This window comes from Podarcis tiliguerta (genome assembly GCF_965153285.1).
Source record: "Podarcis tiliguerta genome assembly, chromosome: 3".
In the NCBI taxonomy this organism is placed as follows: domain Eukaryota; kingdom Metazoa; phylum Chordata; class Lepidosauria; order Squamata; family Lacertidae; genus Podarcis; species Podarcis tiliguerta.
The window spans coordinates 914,339-933,844 of NC_139536.1; the positions used below are offsets into that span (position 1 = coordinate 914,339).

Consider the following 19,506-nt stretch of genomic DNA (forward strand, 5'->3'; position numbering starts at 1 on the left):
GTTCGCGCCCAAGATGGGCCTCCCCTAGCCAAGCTGTTGCCCCCCAGGTGTTGGACCACAGCTACCATCAGCCCCAGACAGGGCTGATGAGACTTGGAGTGCCAAACACCTGGAGGCTCCAAGCTGAAGGAGGCTGGTCTACTTTCCTGGTCTTGCACCCTGGACGCGGGTGGTGCTGTAGCATAAACCACCGAGTCTCTTGGCCTTGCTGATAGGAAGGTTGGTGGTTCGAATCCCTGCGACGGGGTGAGCTCCCGTTGCTCGGTCCCAGCTCCTGCCATCCTAGCAGTTCGAAAGCACGCCAGTGCAAGTAGATAAATAGGTACAGCTCCAGCAGGAAGGTAAACAGCATTTCTGTGCACTGCTCTGGTTTCGCCTTAGTCATGCTGGCCACATGAAAAACTGTCTGCAGACAAACATTGGCTCCCTCGGCCAGTAAGGCGAGATGAGCGCCGCAACCCCAGAGTCCTTCGTGACTGGACTTAACTGTCAGGGGTCCTTTATCTTTTTTTATCCTTAATGGTGCTCCAAATCCCTTGTCCTGGGTGGCAGCTGCAGTTTGCCCCCTTTGGGTAGGGAGAGTTAGGGTTAGGGTTAAGCAGCTGGTGTTCCAAGCCCCAGAGAAGCAAGTGCAAGGGAGGTCCAGGAGAGGTATTCCAACGGGCATCTCAACAAAGGGGCCACTTCCCCGCCAAACCGTCTTCTTCATTTATGAAATAAGGCACAGCGCAGAGAAAGCAGGCAGCAAAAAGGCTTTCCTCCCTTGCTTGTAACGCTAGGACTTGTGGACCTCCAATGGAGCCGAATGCTGGAGTATTCAGGGCAGGGAAATGAAAGTCCTTCTTCATGGATGTGTCGTTAAGTAGATGGGCCACAGGGCCAGATCCAGCTGCTCTCCTTATGCCCTCTTCTTGTGTGCTCAACTACAAATTCACTTGCGCCCTTTAGTCAATTTATGTCTCCGGGGACCCCTCAGATGGTTTAACATGAAATCAAGAATGATTATTAAAACACAATCAATAAGAAAACTTAGAAGCTCTGGAGTTGCTGCCCCCTGTGCTGGGATCAGGACTAGGCAGGGCATTCTGCTTCTGAGCGTGGTCCGCGGGAACTGGGCCAATTCAGAATCTGGATTAGAGGCGAAGTCTGACCCGCCAGGCTCTTTTAAATAAGCAAGAGAGGCGGGTTGTCGTCTTCCACCCCGATTGTGGCATGGCTGCGGAAGAGGACAGTGGCAGGCTGATAATCCCGGGGCTCGGATGGCTACAAAAATAAAACCAGGCCGCACTGTAACCCTGCAGGCTTCTCCTGAGCCAGGATCCGTGGAAGCCCTGCTATGCAGAGGCCGGCTGCACAGGGCAAGGAAGTCCTGAGAGCCAAATGCCTCCGTGGATGGGCTGGCTGCGTCCCATCGCATTCCAAGTCATTTAGGAACAGAAAACACACTTGGAAATCCAGCTAAAAATAAAGCCGGCCGGCCGAGATGCTTCAGTTTCTGCTGCAAAGATGCCGGGCGCAGAAGAGGCATGAGCAGAGCTTGAGCGCTCGTTTCCTGCAAGGAAGGTCCACTGAAATCCATGATTGCTGCGCAAGAGCATCTCCTTGAAGGCGGGTGCCAGGATAAACCCAGGCAGCCGGATGCTGGGCTCAGCTGCAGGTGCTGAGCCAGGGAGGAGGCCAGCTTTCATCCCTGGAAGAGGCTGGGGTTCGACTGGAAGAGGACTTGGAGATTAGTTCCCCCAACACACTTTACCATTCATGAGGGTCACCAACGTGTTGCTTCTTTCTGCTGCTTCTGGCCCAACCTGGCTGTGCACTTGGGGTCCAGTCAGGCCTGGTTCTTAACAGGCAACGCGAAGGGGGCAGGAAGGGTGTTAGGGGAAAGTGTAGACCAGTAGCTCTAGCTGAGATTCCAGGGGGCTGCACTAGAGAAACCATGGGATCCCTTCCAACTCTACAATTCTATGATTCTACCCCTTTACCTGAGAAGAGAAGACTCCCTGGAAAAGACCCTGTTGCTGGGAAAGATGGAGGGCAGAAGGAGAAGGGGACGACAGAGGACGAGATGGTTGGACAGTGTTCTCGAAGCTACTAACATGAGTCTGACCAAAGTGCGGGAGGCAGTGGAAGACAGGAGTGCCTGGCGTGCTCTGGTCCAGGGGGTCACGAAGAGGCGGACACGACTAAATGACTCAACAACAACAACAACAACACCCCTTTACCATCCAGGAGGCCAGACATGGATTCATGACGCCACATCTTTGGTTGACCTTGCCTAGCACTGCCTCCTCTTGACCGCAGTTTCTCTCTCCAGTTTCCCAGCTGAGGTTGTGCTCAGGCCTGCTACCCACCAGAGACCCCTTTCAACTGGAGATACTGGGGATCCTCTGGAGGCAAAGTTTGCACTGCAGCCCTGGGTGATACTCAGCTCCCGCATCCTGCCAGCACAAGGATTACTGTTAGCACAAAAGGACTTCCCTCCTTTCCCCACTTCCCAAATCTGCTCCGGAGAGCTAGGGGAAGTCGAAGAACAGGTTTAGGGGGTACTCGGGAGGCAGTGGGGGGCAGAGGGAGAAAAAGCTCTGTTGCACGGCCAGAAATCCTTGAGCTGCTTGGCACCAGGCTGAAGGCAACCTATTTGAAACAAGACTGAACAAATTCATGGAGGAAAAGGGCTCTTGATTTCCACCAGCCAGGATGGCTCTGCTCTGCCCTCCGCAGGTGGTTGGCCACTGGGAGAACTGGACCAGACGGGCCACTGGCCTGATTCCCCAGGGCTCCCCTGATAGCCAGCCTTCCACCTAGAGGAGTGCTTTGGGTGAGCAGCCCATGCAAGGCAGGCAGCGGGCGGCTCCTATTCGTGGCCCCCGCCAGCTGCGGCTCCTGCCTCCGAAAGGGCCCTTCGTGCTTCTGGTCTCCCCTTTCTGTGCGTTGCTGCGAAACTTCCAGGAACAATCCCTGTTACTCCAGCAGCCTAATAACCTTTCTTCTCCCCAAAGCGTTAATAACCCTTTCCCTGCTAAAACTCCGAAACCGGCCCTGTTATCATGGCAACGGAATGAAAGAGGCTCTTCATCCCCACGTACGCCGCTGTCTCCTGAGCGAATGGAAGGCAGCCAGGTGAGCAGATGGCTGGGGAGGACAATTCCCTGCTTTCTGCCGCTGCATGCTTAAACAAAACAAGCGCCATCACCCTCTCGGCTGCTGCCTCTCGCCAGGGCTGCGCAGAAACGCCTTGGCAGTGGCGGCAGAGGGAAAGGTGCTTGTGTGCGCAGCCAGGAGAGGGGGGCACAGCATGCGCTCCTGGCACCCGGACAGCAATGTACAGTAGAGGGGGGGCAGAGGAAGGGAGGGAGGGAGGGAGGCAGGCAGGCAGGCAGACGTGCACCGTCCATTTCGCATGTTCTATTTTGGGCCTCTGTTGGCACCGGCAGCTCCCAAAAAAAGCACAGCTGTCTAATCAAACACATGGGAAGGAGGGAGGGGGGAAGCAGGCAGGATCGACGGGATTACGAGGCAGAAGATTGCGTTTAATTGCTCAGAATTGCGTAACTCAATTAAAGCGCGCCGGCACGCAAGCTCATCCGTCCGGGGCCTTTGCAGCAGCTGTGGTGCTGGGGGAGTCTGGGGGGTGCGGGGGCTGCCGCCGTGGCGGCAGGACGAGGGAGCCAGAAATAGCTAAGATGGCGGAGAACGTCAAGGACAGAGCAGCAGGGCTTGCACGCACACGCCCGAGAGAGGAGCCCAGCAGAAATGCGAAGCAGCTCGTTTGGCTTTTTGGGAAAAGGGCCTGCAGACCCCCTGCTCAGCCCTCGCTCCTTCCCCTTCCCCTTGGCCGCACGCAAGGGTTCCAGGCCAGAGTAAACGAGGCAGAGGCTCCTCCCTTGCAAAGCGGGAGTGGGGCTCCAGGGCAGGGAGAAGGCAAACTCCATCGCAGCCCTAATGATTAACTTGTGTGAAGCGGGAACTGCCGACTGTCCGGGAACAGAGAGGGGGTCCTCTGAGCGAAGGGGCCGCCACTGTCCTTTGCCCTCCAGCAGGGCTGCCTGGGCAGGGCATGGAGCGCCCGTCCCGTCAGGGAGAAGGGGCCACAGGCAGCCCAAGACGTCCAGCGCTGGCTCCACAGAGGCACAGGCTAGACCCCGTCTGGAGAGCACCATGTTCAGAGAGAGAGAGAGTGACCCACAGAAAGAGGCTTGAAACTGCCCCAGAGGAGTCCAGCCAGACAAGCAGGGCAAGCCAAGCTCACCCGAGTTAAAAGCACAAGCATGGTTCCTGATCTACAGCCAGTGCCTGAGCTCCATCTTCTCAAGGGAAGTTTCAGCCTCACCAGGACGACGTCTGTGGGCAAGCAAAGGCCCTGGCCCCGGGCCTGGTGGTCTCTGCGGAAGTGTGGGGAAGCTTGTGGAATGCCAAACGTCTTCCCAAGGTTCATGGAGGAAGTTGTCAACCTGGCAGCTTCCTGGCACGGCTAGCTATGTGCAGGGGCCTGAGACAAGGCAGAAATCCACAGCACAACACCCCTTGCGCACGGGACGGACCATCACTACACACCTGATGTGCTGCGAAGTGCCCAATGCCATTGTGGTCAAACTGGGAGTCGCAAGACTGGCCCCCTGTGCCTCCAGGGAGGGGGAGGAGGAAAGGGCACGTCCTTTGGATCAGTTGAGGGGCATCTCTGGGCAGAAACCCCCCAAAAAGCCACTTCTTACACCTCTCCATTTGGAGAACTATCCATTTATTTCTGCTGTCTGTTTTCTGCTGCATAACCAATTCCTGATCCACAAGGGGACCTTCCCTCTTATTCCATTACTCGGGAGTTTTGGTGCAGTTCATTCTGAAAAGAATTTTGAAAACCCATGTACCTTAATGTCCACTGGATCACCTCTATGTGCTTGTTGACGCTCTCAAATAACTCAAATAGAGAGAATACTTGCTCGAGCAGAAGCCCTGCTGGCTCAGCAAGGCTTGTTCTTCTGAGTAACCTGTCAGCAAACATCACTTCCTCCTCTTCCTCTGCAGCAACGTCTGGCCTTTGTGACAGGGATCGAGGCCACTCTATACCCCGCTAAAGCATCTCCAAGGCTAAGCCCACCCCCCCGCCTCTACGCAGAGGCTCCAGCCCCATTCAGCAGCTTGGCTGAAGACCCTTCTTCCTCAGATACTCGGCAGCTGTGCCAAACCCAACATCACAAAGCCCCGTTTGTTCAGAGTTCTCTTCTTTCCGCTTTATGGGACCAGCAATCAAAAAAAACCACTGGATTCCTCATACAGAGAAGCCATGGGGCGTTGCCTTCAGATAAGACTCCCACCGCAGTGGTCATGTGATGCTTCCTTGCTCCCCACCCAGCCTTCTTCTCCCGTGGGATTCAGCAGCTGAGCCCAAGAGGCCTTTCTCTGCACCAACGCTGAGGGCTCTTCCTTGGTTCTCAGTGCCCACAGCTTCCCAGGAAGGCCTCCTACAGTTCGGAAGCCAGGATGGGGGCTCAGCAGAGCTTCATGGCTCCCAGGCTAAAAGCACCCTGGGCTCCAGGCCTTGCTTATTCCTAAGGTTTTTCAAGAAGCGGCACCAGTGGGGAAGTCGGGGCATCTGATGAGATAAACGGAACAGCCACAAACCCTGATGAAAGGAGAGGTGGGAAAAGGCTGTGCCGAGAAACTGGGCGCTCATGGCCTGGAGGACAAGAGGGGCCAATTCCCAGGATCAATTGCTTTTTACGTGGCTGCGGCAATTTTTACGTGGACTCGGTGCCCTGAATGAGTTTGGTGAACACTCCGCCTCCAGGCCTGTGACGGAGAGCTGATCCGAACCACGTTTCCAGGTTTCTCTGGACGTGGCAAACTGCAGTCTACTCAGGGTGCATTGAGTACTTCCACACAATGATGTCATGGAAAAATGGATCTGTGGGAGCAGATCCTCTTTCCCAAATCTAGTTTGGAAAAATAAACTGTTAACTCAGTGCTTGGAGAAACATTCTCTCTCTCTCTCTCCTTCTACCTACCTAGCACCTTTACATCACATACAACATACAACCCACCATTTAACTCCCCTTCTCAGCAAGAGATTTATGTGGTTGGAAGGGACCCTGAGTAATCTAGTCCAACCCTTCTGAAATACAGGGATCTCAAAATAAACCCACCTTAAGTTCTATGGGGAGCCTCTCCTCCCACAGCTAGACCAGGGGACACCCCACCCCCGCAAGCCAGGCTGCCATGGGAACTCCTTGGGGCTTAGCCCGGTCTCTGGGCCCTCCCCATGAGACAGAAATGGGAGTTTCAAAAGTCTGCAGGCAGCTCACTTGAAAGGGGCAGCCCATTCTTCCACATTCTGGAGTGAAACGTGTCAATATTTAACTCTGAAGCTTTTTATGAGACCCAGGTGCCCAGCCGGCGTTGAGGGCTGTATTCTCTCCACCCTGGGGGCTATTTGTGATGATAAGCAGGAGAGACAATTCCCCTTGGGGGCTGCTTGATAGTAGCAGCCAGACAGCCCGGCCACGTTCCAGGGGTCCTTGCAAAGGTCAGTAGCCAGCAGTCACATGGGGAAGAGCCTCTTTGCAATCTGACCAAAGGCAAAGTTTGCTTTGCCTTGCGGATGGACAGGGGATTGTTCCCACCAGAATAGCAGGGAAGTGCAAGTGGTTTGGGGAAGTGGCTTTGCAGGGGGCCTGGGAAGGAACTGCAAAAGGGGGCAGGTCTCTCCCCTGTGCTCCTTCCATGCCAAGTAAAGGGAAAGGGACCCCTGACCATTAGGTCCAGTCATGACCGATTCTGGAGTTGTAGTGCTCATCTCTCTTTACTGGCCGAGGGAGCCGGCGTACAGCTTCCGGGTCATGTGGCCAGCATGACTAAGCCACTTCTGGCAAACCAGAGCAGTGCACGGAAATGCCGTTTACCTTCCCGCCGGAGCGGTACCTATTTATCTACTTGCACTTTGACGTGCTTTCAAACTGCTAGGTTGGCAGGAGCAGGGACAGAGCAACGGGAGCTCACCCCGTTGTGGGGATTCGAACCGCCGACCTCCTGATCGGCAAGTCCTAGGCTCTGTGGTTTAACCCACAGCGCCACCCGCGTCCCCCTCCATGCCAAGTAAGACACACCAAAATGGCCACTTTCTGTTTGTTCAACAGGTGTTGTCAGGGGCTGGCAAGAGGTTGATGAGTGTGGACTGGAGTTGGGAGAGGGGGGCAGTGGTTTGTGGGGACCTGTGCTGGCCAGGAGGCAAGAGGCAGCGGCAGGGGAAGCTTCAGAGCTGGAGGGTGGAGCACAGGAGGGGTTGGAAGAAGAGGAGGAAGAGGTAAGTGAAGGGCCAGGGGCTTCCCCAACCTCCCCTGCATCCTGTCTCCCAGAACCAGGAGGTGACTGAAGTGGGAGGAGCAGAGGAAGTTTCTACACAGGCGCAGTCTCTGGCTGTATGTGCACAGCCCGTCAGGGGAAGGTACATGATGAGCTGGTGGAGGGGAGAGTGGTCCCCAGTTGTGGCAACGGCTCCACAGACAGCGGATCTGGGCATAGCTGCCTAGATGCTACATTGATGTGCGTTGGGATCCGGTGCTGTAGAAGCAGCTGCATAATCTTTCACAATAAATGAACTGCCGATTTAGACGCATCCGAATGACGTGAGATTGCGTACATGCGCACGGCGCTGAAACCAGAAGTAGCCCCGTAAACATCATTAAGGTGTCATGAAAAGGGGAAGCACTCGACAGATGTGAATGCTCACTAGAAACTATGATAGGTTAGAACTGTGAAGTCATCTGGAGGCTCTGCGCATTTGAAGCCTGACGGAGGCAGGAGGTCAGCCGGGCTTCAACAGGGAAGGGAAGTGTTCATTCTTGGCTTCCAGGCACCTCTTTGCACCGCTTAGGGAGATTTTTGCAACAGATGTAGAAAACGTGCTTCTCCTTCCCCAAACCCAGTCTTTGCAAATCCCCAAGGGAAGCCCCAGCAGGCCAGAGGTTTGGCGCTTCCACCAGCTGGCTTCCATCCTGCTGCACCAGCACCAAAGGCTGCTCGCCTAAGAAAGAAGGATGGCTCCCTCTGCAGGGGATTCGGAGTTAACTGCTGAGAAGGAATAAGGTGGGGAGGGACCGTCTCCTGCAGATGGTCAGGGCTTCAGCTGCACACTGGAAGTTTAGGTCTATGCAATTAATGTGGATTAGAGCACTCTGGGGCAACAAGTCTACTTTTTGTTTTTTAAGTATTTTTTGCAGTTAGGAAAGTGATGGGGAAATGCACAAATGGTTGGTTGGCACCCATCTGCACCAATAAGTGTCAGATAAGCAAGTGACGCGGGTGGCGCTGTGGGTTAAACCACAGAGCCTAGGGCTTGCCGATCAGAAGGTTGGCGGTTCAAATCCCCGCGACGGGGTGAGCTCCTGTTGCTCGGTCCCTGCTCCTGCCAACCTAGCAGTTCGAAATCACGTAAAAGTGCAAGTAGATAAATAGGTACCACTCCGGCGGAAAGGTAAACGGTGTTTCCATGTGCTGCTCTGGTTTGCCAGAAGCGGCTTAGTCTTGCTGGCCACATGACCCGGAAGCTGTACGCCGGCTCCCTCAGCCAATAAAGTGAGATGAGTGCCGCAACTCCAGAGTCGGTCACAAGTGGACCTAATGATCAGGGGTCCCTTTACCTTTACCTTTAAGCAAGCGACAGAGAAGGTTTAAAAAACGAGTAAAGGTAAAGGACCCCTGGACGGTTAAGTCCAGTCAAAGGCGCTCATCTCGCTTCAGGCCAAGGGAGCCAGCATTTGTCTGCAGACAGTTTTCTGGGTCATGTGGCCAGCAGGACTAAACCGCCTCTGGCACAACGGGACAGTGTGATGGAAGCCAGAATGCACGGAAATGCCGTTTACCTTCCCGCCACAACGGTACCTATTTATCTGATAGTTTGGCAGGAGCTGGAACAAAGCAAGGGAAGCTCACCCCGTCGTCGTGGGGATTCGAACCGCTGACCTTCTGATCTGAAAGCCCAAGAGGCTCAGTGGTTTAGAACACAGCGCCACCAGGGATCCTTTACCCATTTATCTACTTGCACCGGAGTGCTTTCAAACTGCTAGGTTGGCAGGAGCTGGGACAGAGCAAAGTCTCCACCCACACAAGCAGACCTTGTCATGCAACCTCCACACAAAACCAATCTGAATATTGCATCGTCTCTGGACCTCTGCATAATCCCTGTGCAAACAAATCAAGACGGATGCTCAACAAGGAGGTCCCACCCCGGAAGAAACAGTTTTGCTGAGCCAGGCTTGTCAAGGCAGCAGGATGCAGGGCCAGACAGGGCTGTCTGTTTCCATGCGTGGAGTCGTGCGCGAGGCCAGGAAGGAGAATGCAAGGATTTCCCAAAGACGGGGGACAATCAGGTGCCTTAGGGCAGAAAAAGCAACCAGAGCAACACGGGAGGACCTCTGCATTTCCATGTCTTGTCAATCATGCACATTTCATTAAATGCACGCGCACACAAATCAAACTGGGACTGGCTTGTTAGTCTTACGTTTTGGGAAATAAACACATTGAGAAATTAAGCTGGTGTGCCAAGGGTTAATAAGCCCACACTCTGCGGGAGGCAGGAGCAGCCTCATCCTGCACTGGGCACCCAAAGGTGGCTCTGCGCCACTTGCCTCCTGGGCACCCCGCCAGGATGAGAAAGTGCCACACAGAGTCATTTCATGCAGAACCAAAGGGAAGAAAAGATTCACGGGGCAACAACTTACTGCCTGCTTCTGCTCCTCTTCCTATAAAGGTTGGCAGTAAGCAAAGGTGTGAGAGAAAGAGAGAGGACAGTTAGTCATTATCAGGACGGGGGGAACAGACACAGGCAGGGATCCCCAAGAGGAACCCCCACATCTGCTGACACTCAAGGACACCAAGGGAGGAGGAGGAGGACACAGGGAAGGGAGGCAGGAGGGCAGGGCGTGAGACCATCACGGCTGCCTCTGGCTTCCCTCCCGGGGATGCTACAGGCTGAGTCTAGGGGCCCCTGGTCCAGCGAGAGAGAGGGAAGGGCAGGGAGTGAGGTCCGGGCTCTGCATGCAGGAAACCTGGGTGGGAAAGAAGACACGTGAGGAAGGGCTGAAGGATTGGGGAACACTCAGAGGACTGAGCAGGGGACAGGATGTGGGATATCTAACATATAGGCAAACAAACAATTCCTGCTTTGTTAGATAGGCACATGATGGGAGCTGAAGCTCTGCGTATTCCTGTGAGCTTGTCTGTGAGAGAACGCCCTCTGTGCCCTGACAAGGAGAGGCCATAGCCATGTATTTTCTCTTACCTGCCTCTCACCTCTTCCTCTTCCCTCTCTGCCAGCAATGTGAGAACACCTGCTCATCTGAGCTCCGTGCTCAGACTTAAACTAGATTTACTTATGTCCTTGTAGCTGAATTACTATTTTGAGCCTGCCTGAACAAAGCTGCTGTATTTGGTTACTCTTTGACAGGTATTCTGAGTGAGTAAATGTTATTTTTACCTTCTACAAGACTGCGCGGTTATTGTTCGAAGGGGGAAATACCAGGAAAATCCAGTCTGCCTTAAAGCACCCTGGAATCCTTAAATGAAAAGGCTAAAAGTAGTCTATCAAAGCTTCCCTGCTAAGCTGCAAAGGGGTGCACTCTGCTGAACTCACAAGCGTGAGGAAGGAAGGAGAATATCTAATAAATACCGTATTTTTCGCTCTATAAGATGCACCAGACCACAAGACGCACCTAGTTTTTGGAGGAGGAAAACAAGAAAAAAATATTCTGAATCTCAGAAGCCAGAACAGCAAGAGGGATCGCTGTGCAGTGGAAGCAGCAATCCCTCTTGCTGTTCTGGCTTCTGGGATAGCTAAGCAGCCTGCATTCACTCCATAAGACGCACACACATTTCCCCTTACTTTTTAGGAGGGAAAAAGTGAGTCTTATAGAGCAAAAAATACGGTATATCCTCTCCTGGCATCTATCCACACCCCAACACAGCAGAGCACCTTTAACCCCCCCAAAGGCTGTCATCACACAGGAGGAGGGGAAAGACTCTTTCGCTTCTCCTCCTGCTGGGCCTACTGGGCTAAGCATCAGGGGGGAACACTTCCTAAGGAGAAGCAATAATGGAACGAGTTGGGGGCAGGTCTGGGGGCTGGGATCTCCCCTGCTAGAGGTCTTCAGGCAGAAGCTGGACAGATACCTGAGCACAGAGGATGCTTCTAGCACTGGATTTCCATCACTGAGCCCTAGGGGGTTGGACTAGAGCAGGCATAGCCAAACTCGGCCCTCCAGATGTTTTGGGACTACAACTCCCATCATCCCTAGCTAACAGGACCAGTGGTCAGGGATGGTGGGAATTGTAGTCTCCAAACATCTGGAGGGCTGAGTTTGCCTATGCCTGGACTAGAGGACCTCTAAAAACCCACGCCACCTGCAAGATGCTGCAGGCAAATCCCTTCTCTGCAGGAAGGGACAAAAGACAACGAGGGAGACGAGGGCAGCCCTTCTTGGGGGCTCCATTGGCCAAGTATGAAGGGGCTTCTGAATGATAGAGCAGGCTGGATCTCACGCACAGCCCTCTGGAGGTGGTTTCTCCCAGGGCAAGGGCCAGGGCTGCAGCTATGGGCAGGCAGAGCCCCCGCTTTGAGTGCTGGAAGGGTTTGAGTCCAACCCTGATCAGTGCTGCCGGTTGAAAAGGATGGTCTGACGCAGCCTAAGGCAGGACAGAAAGGGCTTCTCACAGGTTTGATGCACAGCCTGCCTGGCAGGTGCTGAGGAGGGGATGCCCAGCGCCGGCAGGCCTTACCTTGAGCAGCTTCATAAGCCCTTCCAGTTGCACCATCAGCTCCCGCCGGCTCTCCTGAAGGGCCGACATTCGCTGCTCCAGCTCATCCTTCCTCTGCCTGTTTGGAGAAGGAGAAGGGGCCAGTTTGTCAGGAGGGCAGTTCCGCTGGTATTCCAAGAAGGTCAAGCGGCCTGCAAATTTGGCCCCTATCCTTCCCGATCCTCATGGGCAGAATACTTATGCAGCTTAGTGCCTTGCAGGGCAGTTGTGAGGGTGAAGAAAAGCCCTCTGCCTTGGGTAAAGGTGGCACAGAATCAGAGACGGGCACAGCTCTGCTGTCTGTCCAGTCTGCTTGCCACTGCCAGCTCGTTCAGTCTGCTTGCCACTGCCAACCACCACCAGCAGAAGAACATAAGACGGCCCTCTCTTCCGCCGCCACCTCCTCCTTGAATTCATCTAATCCTCTTTTCAAGCCATCGATACGATACAATAATCTTTATTGTCATTGTCCCATACAGAACAACAAAATTGGAAAAAAAAATCTACACCAGACATTCAGAAACTAATAATAATAATAATAATAATAATAATAATAATAATAATATTGTACCCCGCCCATCTGGCTGGGTTTCCCCAGCCACTCTGGGCGGCTTCCACAAAGACCAAAAATACATTAAGATGTCACACATTAAAAACTTCCCTAAACAGGGCTGCCTTAAGATGTCTTCTGAATGTCAGGTAGTTGTTTATCTCTTTGACATCTGGTGGGAGGGCGTTTCACAGGGCGGGCGCCACCACCAAGAATGCCCTCTGCCTGGTTCCGTGTAACTTGGCTTCTTGCAGTGAGGGAACCGCCAGAAGGCCCTCAGAGCTGGACCTCAGCATCCGGGCAGAACGATGGGGGTGGAGACGCTCCTTCAGGTATACTGGACCGAGGCCGTTTAGGGCTTTCAAGGTCAGCACCAACACTTTGAATTGTGCCTGGAAACGTACTGGGAGCCAGTGTAGGTCTTTCAAGACCAACAAGCCTGCTATCCCAGCTATCCCAGCCTGGTTTGCCCCCAAAAACTCTGAGACCCCATAATTGAATACAATATACTCCCATAGAGACTACCTTACACTGTGTTTAAAACCAAAATCACATTTGGATAGAAACTGTTTCTCAGGCGGCTAGTCCTGGTCTTTATAACCCTGTACCTTCTTCCAGAAGGCAGAAGCTGAAACAGATAATTTCCGGGGTGCGCACTATCCTGCGCTATCTCTGCAGCTTTCTTATGGCACCTGGAAGCGTAGATTTGATCCAAGGTGGGAAGAGCGCACCCAATTATTCTCTCCACAGTCTTTACAACCCTGGACAGCATTGTTTTCCCCCTGACCATCCAGGCTGGCAACCATCCCTGTCTCTTGTGGGAGGGAGTTCCACAGCTGAACTGTTTGCTGCGTGAATAAGTACCCTTGTGCAAGCAACCTCCCTCCTGGGGTCCCGTCCCTCCCCGACATTCTTACCGCAATAGCCTCAGTTCCGCCAGCAACGTCGGATTCTGCTGGGCTTTCTCTGGTGTCGGCTGAGAGGCCTGTTCGTGCTCCAGCCGCAGCCGCTGAATTTCTTGCAGAATCTCTCTGTGCAAGGAAAATAAAGAAACCAGCATTAGCCCTCTTGCTTTCTAAACTCCCAGGGAAGGAGTTTAAACAGGGTTTAATATGTCAGTGGAGTCAGCGAACTCTGGCCTTGGCTGGGCTGCAATCTGACCGCCTAGCAGGATTCTGCAGCACAACCCCCACACACAACCCAATTATTTTTGGGTGGGTTTGTATCATCAGGTAGAGATACAGCCTAGAAAAAAAAATGCTATAGGAGACCCACCTGTGGAATGCCTAGTTCTGAACAGGTGTGGACCCCAGGCCGGGGGGGGGGGCAGAATGGGCTGCCCTCAACTTCCACAGAGTTGTAGAGTTGGAAGAGTTGATTGCGTTTCCACTGAAATGAGGCTGCATTTTAATGTTTTAATGTTGTATTTTAATTGTATTTTAATCTTGTTTTGTAAGCTGTATTTCAAACAATTGCTTTTATATTTGATGTTAGCCGCCCTGAGCCCGGTCTTGGCTAGGGAGGGCAGGGTATAAATAAATTATTATTATTATTATTATTATTATTATTATTATGAGGTCCCAGGGGTCAATCAGTCCAATCCCCGTCTTCTTCCAGAGTCCGGCACAGAGGGTACCTTGTCCACACTCTTCCCCCATCTCTCTCTCTCTCTCTCTCTTTGCCGTGCCAGGGCATGAATATTTTGCATGCCCCTTTAAAACACCAAGCCTTCATTTTTCTCCACCCCAACTTTCTTATGCAAAAATAAAAAATGAAACCTTTCACTGAGCTGATGGAGCGTAAGGACTGCAAAATTCACCAGCTGCATTGTGGGGCTGCCCCCTTGTCAAAGCATCCGTCCACAGAACTCCCACCAGGAGGCAGCAGCAATGGAAAGTGGGGAAGGGAGACGATCTCTTGCTCAGGAGCCCAAAGAAGGCCAGACGGCTCCCCCTCCTCCACGCCCCCTGAGCCCCCTTACCTGTTCTTGTTCTCCAGCTCTGCTATCAGCTGCCGCTGCTGCTTGTTGGCATCGAAGTTGAACCCCAGGTCTGTGGGTGGGCGTGGCTGTCAAGAGACCCCAAAGACACACAGGGCTCAACGAGGACCCAGCACTGAAACCCACGCGAGCAGCCCCCTCCCCGTCACCAACAGCGCTGGGGAGATGGTGGTAAAGACGGGGAAGGAAATCAGATCAGGTTGTTGTTTAATCGTAGAGTTGGAAGGGACCCCAAAGGCCATCTAGTCTAACCCCCTGCAATGCAGGAATCTGTTTAGGGAAGTTTTTGATGTTTGAGGTTTTATTCTGTTTTTAGTGTTCTGCTGGGAGCCGCCCAGAGTGGCTGGGGAAACCCAGCCAGAGGAGCAGGGAATAAATAATAAAATTATTATTTGCCCAACGTGGGGCTTGAACGCACAACCCTGGGATAAAGAGTCTCATGCTCTACTGACTGAGCTAGTGCCTTGTCCCCAGGGGCAGATCCTCCATAAGAAACATAAGAAGAGCCTTCTGGATCAGGCCATTGGACCTTGTAGACCAGCATTCTGCCCTCTCTGCGGCCAACCAGATGGGTTGATCCAGCTGGCTCGTCTCGGGTTCTTATGGGAGTTGCTACTAAGGAGATGGTCTTTTCAGTGGTGGCACCCTAGTTACGAAATGCCCTCCCCAGAGAGGCTCACCTGGGGCCTGTGTTGTGGTCCTTCCAGTTCCAACCTTTTTAGAAACCAGGCTTCCAGTTCCAACCTTTTTAGAAACCAGGCTTTTTAAAAAAAACACTTCAGCGCTTTGCGGACCCGGGGGGCGCTACTGTTGTCCGCTATCGATTTAATTTTGATGCTGTCTTAACCTTTTTATGTTCTGTATTTTGATATTTTATGGTGTGGCTTTTTGTTTTGTTTTTTAACAGAAAAGTTGTACACCACCCAGAGAACCTGTTCTGAAAACACCGCGAAGCGTAAGCAAGCATGCAAGATTTTCTTTGCTCCAATATGCTGACTCTCTGGAAGGCAGCCTCCCTGGGGGCCAGCGTGGCTCCAGCCCAGCCTCCAACTAATTTTGTGACTCCCAATCTGAGCGCCACACCTGTGGTGCAACGTGACGAAACTGACTGGAGGGACACAGACTCAGCCACATAAAATGCTCCTCCTGAATTGCTGCAGCATGTTTCGAAAGAAGCCGAGCGCTGCCAGCTCACCTGCCCAGGGAAGCAGCAGCAGAGCATACCATCAGAGAAACTGTTAGCAAGAGAGGGGGCCGGACCGGCTGCTTACCACGTTTCCAGCTTCCGCAGCTAGCCTGGCAGCGTAGCGGGCGATGAGTCGGTGCTCCTCGTCCAGCCGGCTGGGGCTGTCCAGGACGCTGCTGGGGGCGGGGAGAGAAAGCCAACAAGTGTGAGCGCCAGTCAGGCAAGGCAGCCAGCGGTTGCCCAACGCCAGACAGGAGTCTGGGCCCTCCCACCTTACCTCCTGCCACACCAGCATCAAAAGTGGGCTAGTTCTTCCCAGGCCCAAGTCAGCATTCTGGTTTTGACAAATCAGTTGCCCAGATTTGTAGGCACAGATCATCCTCTAGAATAAAATAGCTTACTAGGGAGATGCTGAAGTCGCCCTTTGGGGTGCCTCAGGGTCAATTTTTATGGTAGCCCAAATCTCAGTTGTACAGGTGTGTGTATATATTTCAATGTTAACTCATGAGCTATTGCTGCGATCTGCTCTGATTGTATATTTTATCTTTATGAACACTGTTGTTATTGTGTTATGCGAGCTGGTCTTTGACCATAATAAATTATCTATCTATCTAAGCCTTATGTGGCTCAGAACCCCAAAAAGCTCCAGGGCCACCTCTCCCCATGTGAACCAAGCCGGACCCTGCGGTCGTCAACTGAGGCCCTTCTTCATGGAGGTCCAGAGGGTGGCAAATGAGGGCAGGCCTTTTTGGTGGTGGCCCCGCCCTGTCAGCAGGTGGAATGTCTGGGGCCTTTGGGGCCTCTTTTTAGCGAGGCGGGATCTGGAAGAATCTCTGATGGGTTATTAAACTCTTACAGCTTGTGTTTGTCTTAACTGGTTTTAACGTGGGTTTGTTTGTTTTGCAAGGGCAAGCTGCCAAGCGCTTTGCAAATCTGAAGCGCCACAAAGATGACAAAATGGCCAGAGCAAAGTGGGGAACAGGGAGCCAGCTGGAGTCTGCAAAAGGCCTCAGGAATATACGGCTGGTACCAACTTGAAAGAGGAATTGGACAATGGGAGTCTTATGTTTCAGAAGAAGAAATGGGATGAAGGGGTTGGACTGAGCGCTCAGGCTGTAAATCTGAAGGGGCTTCAGCTGTGGCAAAGCAGAACTGATTGGACGCAGCACCAACCAGAGGAGCGGCTGAGTCATCTGGGATGGTTTCCTATGCGTAAAAATAAAAAGGAACGAAACTTGACCTGTTTAAAATGACGCAGCAACCAAATCTCCTGCCGAGCAGAAGTGAACCCAACGGAAGATCCATCTTAAACACAATTGGGTCCCGACTTCTGTTTAGGGTGAAGATGCCCTGGGAGGTGGCATCCCCCTAATTCCTCTGGGAAAGACGGACCCTGGCTGTTGGGCTGTGTGTGAGAAGGTGTGGGGCGAGCAAGTGGTGGTGTGTATTTCATTTCCGTTGGGCTTTCCTTTGTGAAAAAGCTGCTCGCTAGGTCAGGGAGGGTGTGCATTTCTGCACACAATGGTGAGCACACGTTTTGCAAACCAGAGCCTCATGCACCCATGTGCTGGGCTCCTGGGGCACCAAGTTCGAAGCAGATGAAAGGAGGTTGTTTCTGAAACTCAAAAGGACGAAACAGCCTTGCTGCTGCTGCTGTTTAACTGAATTTTGCTGCTTCTGTGCTCTTAAGGTAAAGGTAAAGGGACCCCTGACCATTAGGTCCAGTCGCAGGCGACTCTGGGGTTGCGGGGCTCATCTCGCTTTACTGGCCAAAGGAGCCGGCGTACAGCTTCCGGGTCATGTGGCCAGCATGACTAAGCCGCTTCTGGCGAACCAGAGCAGCGCACGGAAACGCTGTTTACCTTCCCGCCAGAGTGGTACCTATTTATCCACTTGCACTTGATGTGCTTTCGTACTGCTAGGTTGGCAGGAGCAGGGACTGAGCAATGGGAGCTCACCCCGTCGCGGGGATTCGAACCACCGACCTTCTGATTGGCAAGTCCTAGGCTCTGTGGTTTAACCCACAACACAGCCAGGCTGCATGTTTTACAAATACAATCATGGCTCCCTCTTCCCCCAAAACAAGGCTGCTTCCTCAATTTGAAACCATGCATCAAGGTGAAATAGTCATTATCGCAGAGGAAACCACTCAGCAAATTTAGGCAGGAAAGAAAGAGAGCCCTGTTTGAACCATGGGCTACAGATGGTTCATTCGGAACTGCTCAATATTTCAGGACTCTCAAAAAACATTTAGAAGCTTTTTTCATTAAGTTGCTTACAAAGAATGCGGTTTTAAAAACTAACCCTCTTTGGGCCATGCGCCCAGATTCAATGCATGCACGTGCACCCTTTGGGGCACTGAGTGCTGCAGCCTCATGGCCCTTCTCCATGTGCAAGTTTCAGTTTATGTGGTGGTCCAGCTGGCTACTCAGGGCTTTGGGCACAGCTGCGCATGGTACTGCCATGTTCCTGGGCTCCCCCTGCCCTCCCCCCTCTCCTAAGACTGACCGTGCGCCACTCTGGAGCTGGCTCACATAGGCTGCGATCAGGGCATGCTCATCCCTAAGCCGCTTGGAGGGGGCCGGGCTGTAGTGCAACCTGGGGGGGGGGGGGGAGCAAAGGAGGCAAAACAACACGACAGAAATAAAAAGATGAGGGCAATCGGGAAAATGCAAATGATGGCAAGCAACAATTAAAATAAGGAAACTTAAAAAACATTCAAAACATGGAAGGAAATGTGCAGGAAAGAGTGTGGAATCACGGTGGCAAGGAGAAAGAGTTGGATTTTCCTGTATTTGCCCATGTCACCTGGAACCTGCAGGCAAAGAGCAGCCGTGTTTCTGCAAAATGAGACTCTTGCGCAAGGAGGGAGGAGGACGCAGCACTTGAGGAGTCCCAAAATGCAAACACTGCCCCAGGTGTGCCTAAGCAGGAGCTCCCCGCCCCCCTTTGGCGCAAATGGTCCCATAATGAGGAGAGAACCAGGAGCAGCCTCTGCTTCCAGCTCACTTGGGCCAGACTCTGTGCACAAATGGAGAGGTCTTTGCTTCTCTGCCACACGGCTGAGGAAACAAGATTTGCTTGCTTCCACCTCTCCCCGCTCTGGCAAAGACATGCCCCTTGACACTTTTTGTCTCTTAAGCAGCAGCTCCTCACTCCCTTCCTTCCCCTGTTGTTGTTGTTTAGTCGTGTCCGCCGTCGTTTAGTCATGACCCCCTGGACCAGAGCATGCCAGGCACTCCTGTCTTCCACTGCCGCCCACAGTTTGGTCAAACTCATGCTGGTAGCTTCGAGAACACTGTCCCACCATCTCGTCCTCTGTCGTCCCCTTCTCCTTGTGCCCTCCATCTTTCCCAACATCAGGGTCTTTTCCAGGGAGTCTTCTCTTCTCATGAGGTGGCCAAAGTATTGGAGCCTCAGCTTCAGGATCTGTCCTTCCAGTGAGCACTCAGGGCTGATTTCCTTCAGAATGGAGAGGTTGGATCTTCTTGCAGTCCATGGGACTCTCAAGAGTCTTCTTGCATTGACGTCCTTCTTCATGCAGTGCACAGCCCACAGAAGGCTACCAACTTAAAAGTAAAGGGACCCCTGACCATTAGGTCCAGTCGTGGCCGACTCTGGGGTTGCGGGGCTCATCTCGCTTTACTGGCCGAGGGAGCCGACGTTTGTCCACAGAAAGTTTTTCTGGGTCATGTGGCCTGTATGTCTAAGCTTCTGGCGAACCAGAGCAGCACACGGAAACACCGTTTACCATCCCGCTGGAGTGGTACCTATTTATCTACTTGCACTTGGATGTGCTTTCAAACTGCTAAGTTGGCAGGAGCAGGGACCGAGCAACGGGAGCTCACCCCATCGCGGGGATTCGAACCGCCGACCTTCTAATCGGCAAGCCCTGGGCACTGTGGTTTAACCCACAGCGCAACCAGTGTCCCTTAGATGGCTTTAAACAGAGATTGGATAATTTCATGGAGGAGGAGGGATATCGCT

The 19,506-nt window shown here is 52.9% G+C and overlaps 1 protein-coding gene across 7 annotated transcripts in view; it reads right to left on the bottom strand.

The window, feature by feature from the left end:
- DTNB (dystrobrevin beta) overlaps positions 1 to 19,506 on the bottom strand; it is a 99,523-nt gene that overhangs the window by 17,322 nt on the left and 62,695 nt on the right. For 2 of the 7 annotated variants that reach the window (XM_083432629.1, XM_083432623.1), the window contains exons 11-16: positions 18,028 to 18,117; positions 15,605 to 15,695; positions 14,316 to 14,401; positions 13,252 to 13,365; positions 11,767 to 11,863; positions 9,714 to 9,734 (exon numbers count right to left, since the gene is read on the bottom strand). In XM_083432629.1, the coding sequence (XP_083288755.1) occupies positions 9,714 to 9,734; positions 11,767 to 11,863; positions 13,252 to 13,365; positions 14,316 to 14,401; positions 15,605 to 15,695; positions 18,028 to 18,117 (499 nt within the window). The remainder of the gene's footprint in view (positions 1 to 9,713; positions 9,735 to 11,766; positions 11,864 to 13,251; positions 13,366 to 14,315; positions 14,402 to 15,604; positions 15,696 to 18,027; positions 18,118 to 19,506) is intronic. The other 5 variants (XM_083432625.1, XM_083432626.1, XM_083432624.1 and 2 more) reach the window with 4 other exon arrangements.